Source organism: Lolium perenne, unplaced genomic scaffold (assembly GCF_019359855.2).
Source record: "Lolium perenne isolate Kyuss_39 unplaced genomic scaffold, Kyuss_2.0 unplaced11, whole genome shotgun sequence".
Lineage (NCBI taxonomy): Eukaryota > Viridiplantae > Streptophyta > Magnoliopsida > Poales > Poaceae > Lolium > Lolium perenne.
In genome coordinates this window covers 381,592-389,121 of record NW_027248969.1, presented here as the reverse complement: position 1 = coordinate 389,121, position 7,530 = coordinate 381,592, and the positions used below count along the sequence as shown (strand labels likewise).

The following is a 7,530-nucleotide window of genomic DNA, read 5'->3' as shown; positions in this document are numbered from 1 at the left end:
TTATGATCTCTTCGAGTTGGCTCATCTTGAACTTGCACTTCATTTCTTCATTCTTCATCATGTTGATGTCTTGAAGTAACTTGAGGGCTCACTTCATCTTCATCTTCAAGACATACTTGACACTTGATATCCTTCATCAATTTCTTCTTATTGCAACCTTGAAGCCAACATATGGTTCAAGCATTGCCTATGGATAACTCCTACAAATATAACTCAATGCAAACATTAGTCCATAGGGATTATCATTAATTACCAAAACCACACATGGGGGCTCCATGCACTTTCAGAAGTCTAGATAAGAGTAGAAATTTCTTAGTGGATTCTATGTACAAAGCTCTAATCCAACCAGAGACGCTAGTTGATAATAACAAGAAAATTTGGAAGATGAAATTCCCGCTCAAAACTAAAATTTTCGTGTGGTATCTTTGTTCGAGGTGTAATTTTTTTATGAGTACCTTTTATGAGTGTTTTCTTTTTATTTTTTGTCGAGGGAAGCCCATCATGGATGGCTTTATTAATAATCAAATAATAAGAATATTTTGAATAAAGCAAATCTCTACCTATTACATGTGTTGAATTGTTTGTTTCTCTTGGTCAATGTTTGAACTTGATCTGAGTTTAGTCGGTCGATCGTCCCCGTTGGTTTCTCAAAAAGATTTTTTTTTTCAAAAATACACCTTGGAAATGTGTATCAATCATATAGAAGAGTGCCAATGAAGGCAAAGTGCGTGCTGCCCACCAGGGGGCAGCTCCCAACCAAAGCCTACTCTCCTAGTTGCTACAGTAACTCTCTAGGTTCCGGAAAGTAAAAGGCGATTCTACTGAACACCTTGGCCAAGTGCCACCTATCATACCCCTCCTTCATCTTCTCTCTAAGAGCCGCATGTGACGCCACACACACTGTTGAAGACCACGTCATTCATGTGCCTCCAAGTGTACTAGAAGACAACGATGATTGCTGTCGACATGTCCTTTCTATGCGCCTTAGGACAAGAGCGAGACGACCGCCACTACACCAAGTTTGAGTCCACATCTGAGAGCCAGGCAGCCTTATCCCAACAGTCCAGCGTCTAGGACCAGACCTTATGAGTCACCACACAACCCAAGAGTTGGTGCTGCAAGGTCTTCGGCTCTTGGTTACACAATGGACAGGCCACCAGGCAAGGGAGTCCCCGATGCTGGAACCTATCAGCCATCCAACAACGATTCCACGAGGCAAACCAATCGAAGAAACATCTGTACGGAGCCCACGACCACCAGATCTCGTCAGTGATGACTGCTTTCGTCGAGCCAGCGTAGAAAGATCCGTACGCTGACTTGAATAAAAAATAGCATCCATCGCCTGACCAACGCCAGACCATCACATCGCCCTGCTCCGGGGACTAGGACAATGACACCCATCCTGTGCCGCATCTGGAATAACTTAGCTAGAGCCCCATCCTCCATAGCAACTCGATATTTCCGATGAGACGAGCACTTGATATGAAATTTTTATAAATAGCAGTAGTTTCATGTCACATTTGATCTTCACTGGGTTGATTCATGGCTTACGTGGTAGCTCCCGTTCCTCCCACGAGTGGTGTGCCTTTGGAGCTCTGATGGGTGATGGCGTGGGCTCCCACAACATTCCCAACACCGCCGACGTTTGCAATGAAGAAGCACAAAACGAAGATGGCAATGGAGAAGATGAGGCATGAGTGCCGGTTGCATTGTTTTTATGATTGTCATGTGCTTGTGTGAACTTTTGATTGTGTTTGTGTACTTGTTTGTGTTAAACTATGGTATGCTTTTGAACTATGGTATGATGATGAAGCTATGATGTTGAATGTATGTGTTCTTTATACGTGCGTGATAAATTTGTAAAAGGATTTAGATTCGTATGTTCATCACTTGTGTTTAGTTTTGCAAAGCGTATCTGAAAATGCTGCAGCCGGCTCGGCTCCTAAAAAGTGGCGCCAAAAACCAAAAAAATTAAAAAATGGTGCTCAATACTTTTGGAGATGAAGATGTGAATGGTGCGCGCGCAGAAATTAGATTTGGCCTAGCGGAGGGAGAAGCAGAGAAACAGATCCCACGGCGGATGGAGTGGGGCGACGAGTGGCTCGCTCCAGACAAGCTGCAGCACGTCCTCGCCTGCCTCCTCATCGCGCTCGCCGCTGCGGCGCTGGCCGGCCGGAGCTCCCGCCCCTTCCTCCGCCGCCACGCGCTGCCCCTCGGCTGCGCCGCCTCCCTCGCCGTCGGCGCCGCCAAGGAGGTCGCCGACGAGGCTCGGCTCTTCGGGTCCTCCGGCGCCTCGCTCCGGGACGCCGCCGCCGACCTCCTTGGCGTTGCCCTAGCCGCGGCCCTCGTCTCCCTCGTCGCCCGCCTCCGCCGACGGCGCCGCCGTGAGAAGGCGCGCGACGCCGACGGTACTGACGGCAGCATCTCCATGGTCTGAGAGATTCGTCATCCCCACCCACTACTTTTCGATGCTAACGGGCTTTTTATTCTCGTCGGCCCGTCTACGCCGGCCCACGTTTCCGGTCCGCGACAGGTCTTTCTCGACTGCGTGACCTTCATGGTGTGACCTTGCCGCCGACCAACGCAGCGAACACCACCTGCTATGGCGCTCCTCGCCGCCGCCGCCGCCCGCCGCCTACCTCGCAGCCTCCGCCTCTTAAAGCCCCACCACTTCACCAGCGCCTCTTCGCCCCCCTCCTTTGGCGAATCCGAGACCTCTGCGCCCGCATGGGAGCCGCAATCCCCCGTCCGCACGCCGCCGGACGACCAGTTCGCGGCGTGGGTCACGCGCCTCCGCCCGGGCTTCACCGCCCGCGACCTGGCCGACGCCATCAACTCCGAGCAGGACCCGGACCTGGCGCTCGCGCTCTTCCGCTGGGCGGCCCTCCGCCCGGGCTTCCGCCACGCCCCGGCCTCCTACCTCGCCGCCCTCAACGCCGCCGCCTCCGGCAAGCGCCCCGTCGCCGCCGAGAACCTCATCCAGGACGTCCTCGCGGGGGCCTGCCCTCCCGACCTCCACCTCTTCAACGCCTGCCTCCGCTTCTGCTGCGACCGCCGAAGCCTCTTCCCCATCGCCTTCGACATGTTCAACAAGATGCGCGCCCTCCCGGCCTCCGCCGCCTGCCGCCCCAACGTCGAGACCTACACGCTGCTCCTCAGCACCGTCGTCCGCCGCGTCCGCCGCCCGCCCGCGTCGCTCGTCTACATCCACGCCGTCAGATCCCTCTCCCGCCAGATGAAGGCCTCCGGCGTGGTCCCGGACACCTACCTGCTCAACCTCATCATCAAGGCCTACGGCCGCTGCCTTGAGATAGATGACGCCCTCAAGGTGTTCCGGGAAATGCCCCTTTACAGCTGCGAGCCGAATGAGTTCACCTACGGCTACATTGTCAAGGCCATGTTCCAGAAGGGCAGGACCGATAAGGGGTTGGAGTATTTGAAGGAGATGAGGGAGAAGGGGTTCGTGCCGAGCGGCGGCGTGTACATGTCGGCGGTAGCCGCGCTAGCGTTGGAATGGAGGTTCGAAGAATCAAGGGAGGTGCTCTTGGATATGTTGGATTGCAAGAGGAAGCCAGATATGATCACCTACAGGACGCTGCTGGAGGAGCTGTGCCGAGCTACGCGGACAGAGGATGCGTTCGAGTTGCTGGAGGAGCTGAAACAGAGGAAGCGAGGGGCATTGGACCAGAGGATGTACTCGGAGTTGCTAGGTGGGCTGCACTGGATTTCTCAGCCACAACAGAATGCTCTTACCCGCCGTGATAGGGGCTCTGATGAAAGGGACTCTGCGGATTGAAGTTGCTTTGGTGAATTGCATGTCTTGCTGCGATCTAGTGGCCATCACAGTTATAGAAAGTCTAATTCATGACTGCTTGAGAAGTCTGTACATCTGCTTGGTAGATTCAAGATGGATTGATGCATATATAGGAGCCGCCTTCTTTGGGATTATCTGGCTGACTCGACTTCCCACAGTTACTCCTACTGGCATGATTGATACAAAGCCCACTGGTAGAGAAGATGCACAAAATTCCTTCCTTGGAGATGTGGGATAAAAAAATTACACCGACATGCGACATCAACTTTTCTAGGCTTGATAGCTGCTAAACTTGCCTGTCAATGGCAAATTTTCAAGTAAATCTCGCAGTTGCACGACATTCAGAAAAAAGCTGTTCCAGGTACATCATACCATATGTAAACAACTACAGAACAAAACTGTACTAGTGCGACACATTTTGCTTTTGCTCCTTAAGTTCAGCTTTAGAATAACTATTGTTGAAGTAGTATTTATGCCTGCGAGAAAGCGCTCTTTACTCTTTATCTTCTCTACATGGTATTCATAACAACAGTCCGTATTGATTGCATTGTATAACCTGGTTCATGATGGTGCAGTCAAGATATTTATCTGTGAGAATAGCACATTGTTTGCCATGTCCTTTCCGAAATAGCATGTTCAAGTTCAACCACTAATCCCCTCATACCACATTGCATATCTTGATACTCCCTGCAACCCTAAATAATTGTTACAGATTTAGGCAAAATGTAGGCTAATGTATGTCTAGGTTCATGTAACCTGCGACAGGTATTTAGTGCCAGAGGGAGCATAATAATTGAAACACAGATCCTCATTATATATATCAAGATTTTGAGTATACATCATCGACTCCAAGCTAGAAACTACCCTAGGGAATCAAATAGTGCTGGAGATAACTTGCATGCTTTACTGTTGTGAAATCAATAATATGCTGGTCTGCCCTGGAGGCGACTCCTGCCTTCATCAGTTCACCTTGTGGCCATATACTGTGAGATGTCCATTTGCACAAATGGCTTTGCTCTGAATTTTTATTGCTATCCTTGACTTGAAACCCTGCGTTCTGCTGAGCTAGTTTGTTCTATCAGATCTTAGTGTCGGTTCCATTTTGATCATGATTACCTGCATGGAGCAGCAGCAAGTGACCTTGGCTGGCAGCTCTGCTGTCCCAGTTTGATTTCTCACACAAAACTTCGCCTCCACAGGTCCAGTTTGAACGGTGGTCATCGTAGCTTCAAAGTCCAATTAGGATTTGGTCCATTTGGTGGGAGAAGCGAGTGCCGGAGCTGCTACAATTGCTTTAGGGCTCAAAAGTTTTTAGCCCTTGCTTCAAAGGAGTTGGATCAGCGAGCATAATAATTTATGGTTTAGCATGTTCCCAGAAAGAAGATACTCCCTCCGTGTTACTAGTCTTCCTGTATCCCTAGGTCATCAGTTTAACCTGTATAATTTAAATTATATAACCTGTATAATTTAAATTATATAAAGCAAAAAATTATATTATTAGAAAATAAATATCTAAACTTTATAATGATATAATTTTTAAAATATAATACTAATGCTAACTTGATCAAATTAATGACATAGAAGTACGTGCATCGGAAATTCAATTCGGCTCCCGGGTGCATATGCTCCCTATACCAAAAAATTATATTTCGAAATGTCGAAAAATTTGGACAAAAAATTCTACATGTACATCTCCATAATATACGTGCGTTCATCAAGTTTCACGAAAAACTAATATTTTGTGTGATCTATATAAAAAAGAAAAAGTTTATCCTGTGAAAAGCATTATTTTTAGCACTGGATTTTGTCTTTTTCACACACGTCATATGATAAGTCCATTTTTTATGAAACGACTTTGTTAGCATGTAGCTTGTGAAGATGTACGTGCAAACTTTTAGTTTCAAATTTTTTAAAAAATTTAAAATGTATGTAAGATGCATTTCGAATATAGGGAGCATATGCACCCATGTTCCAAAACACCGCTCCCGTGCTGCGTGCATGTCTAATAAACTGCGAGAGAGTACTTTTTTTCATTTGAGAAACGAGGAGCAAAAGTATAATAAATGCGACTAAAGCTATAAAGCCGCTCACCATTATGGTAGCTTAGAGTAAGTACAATAGTATATTTGTGTCTAGTTGAAGGAGAGAGAAGAGGAGAGAAAATATAAGTGGCTCTTATGCAAGAGCTAGTTCTAGCACGTACTTCTAGGCAAGTTGTGTGAATAAAATGTGAGTCCTTCATTGAAAAAGTAGTACATCTTTATAGCCAACTATTGTACTTGTTGGTTATATGTTGGCTATAAATGATATGGCATCTTACTTATAGCCAATAACTAGTTATACTATTGGAGTTGCTCTTAATGTCCTCTTAGCACATATCTTAGACTAGCCCCAATGGAAATATCATAAGTAGTATCATGCATGCCATGTTGGTAAAAATCTGATGTGTCACATCAATTAATGAGGTGAGAGATGAGCGTAGTATCATAATATGATACCGTATCATGACACATAAACCTAGAAAACTTCATGACAAATACATCATGTACACACATTTGCATTGAGATTCTACAAAACATTAAATATGACATAAGTATGATACCATATTATGATACTATGCATTGTGGAGGTGGTATCACAAACTAGTATCATGTACATGATACTAGTGCATGATACTTTCTATTGTGACTAGTCTTAGCACATATGATAGGAGCTGGCATATAGAATTAGAAGAAGTTGGTACTTTTTCCAATCCTTCTTCTTTCGTTGTAAAACAAACCCAATATCTTACACATGGTTGTGTTTGAACTTTGAAGAAATGGCCGTATGGAAGCGAGGGAATACAATGCGATAAGCTCCAGTCTTTGCCTCTTTGGATGGATGATATGCAGAGACTATTATCAAGCAATTGCAAAAAAAAAAAAAAAGGAACACAAGAAAATTCAATGAATTGATCAGGACGAGGCAGAGTTCCATGTGAACGTGTGATAACCTGGAGCTAACGTGCAAAACTTATCAACCGCGCTGCCGACTGCCGTGCCTCGCTTGCACAACTTGCAAAAAACAAGTCACGCTCCCATCGTTGGTCGACCTCCTGCCGTTCAGGGAGAACCACCGAGTCCGGCGACCGCGAGCAACAGAACCGGAGATGGGGCTGTGCTCGTGCTGCTGCCGGTGCCTGGAGATCCTCTGCGCCATCCTCCTCCCGCCTCTCGGCGTCTGCCTCCGCCATGGCTGCTGCTCCGTACGTCAACTAATTCCCCACCCCCTCTATAATCTCCTCCCCACTTTCTTTCTTCACCGATGATTCTCACCTGCTAATTCACCGGATGCTGCATCCCCATGTCTCCACGTCCATTTTGACTCGATTCTTCTTGGTGGAGCAGATGGAGTTCTGGATCAGCGTCCTGCTCACCATCCTAGGCTACCTGCCGGGCGTCCTCTATGCCGCCTACGTCATCCTCTCCGTCGACCCCGACCGCGCCCGCCGCAACGGCGACCCCGACGACTACATCTACGTCGCCTGAGCCGCCGCGGTTCACCCGTGCCCCCTGCTTCCCTCACCCGCCGCGTGTCTTTCTGTGGGGTTAGGTTAGTAGAACCGGCCCTGTTCCTGCCCCTTGTAAATGCACATTTTGCTGCTACCGTGGATAACATATCGTTTATGACTATGAGTTATGATTGCTTATTTGCCTCATTGCCTGGTCCACTGGCTG

The 7,530-nt window shown here is 47.6% G+C and overlaps 3 protein-coding genes across 3 annotated transcripts; all 3 read left to right on the top strand.

The window, feature by feature from the left end:
* The first annotated feature begins 1,917 nt into the window (after window positions 1-1,917).
* On the top strand, window positions 1,918-2,605 carry LOC127317937 (uncharacterized). The gene has a single exon (XM_051348537.2). The coding sequence runs from the start codon at window positions 1,979-1,981 to the stop codon at window positions 2,435-2,437; it is 459 nt and encodes a 152-aa protein (XP_051204497.1). The 5' UTR covers window positions 1,918-1,978; the 3' UTR covers window positions 2,438-2,605.
* Window positions 2,303-5,284, top strand: LOC139834268 (pentatricopeptide repeat-containing protein At3g25210, mitochondrial-like). The gene is made up of 3 exons (XM_071824760.1): window positions 2,303-2,408; window positions 2,534-4,175; window positions 5,014-5,284. The coding sequence occupies exon 2, from the start codon at window positions 2,603-2,605 to the stop codon at window positions 3,794-3,796; it is 1,194 nt and encodes a 397-aa protein (XP_071680861.1). The 5' UTR covers window positions 2,303-2,408; window positions 2,534-2,602; the 3' UTR covers window positions 3,797-4,175; window positions 5,014-5,284.
* A 1,557-nt stretch (window positions 5,285-6,841) lies between these two features.
* LOC139834267 (hydrophobic protein OSR8-like) lies at window positions 6,842-7,502 on the top strand. The gene is made up of 2 exons (XM_071824758.1): window positions 6,842-7,058; window positions 7,201-7,502. The coding sequence occupies exons 1-2, from the start codon at window positions 6,963-6,965 to the stop codon at window positions 7,339-7,341; spliced, it is 237 nt and encodes a 78-aa protein (XP_071680859.1). The 5' UTR covers window positions 6,842-6,962; the 3' UTR covers window positions 7,342-7,502.
* The last annotated feature ends 28 nt before the right edge of the window (window positions 7,503-7,530 follow it).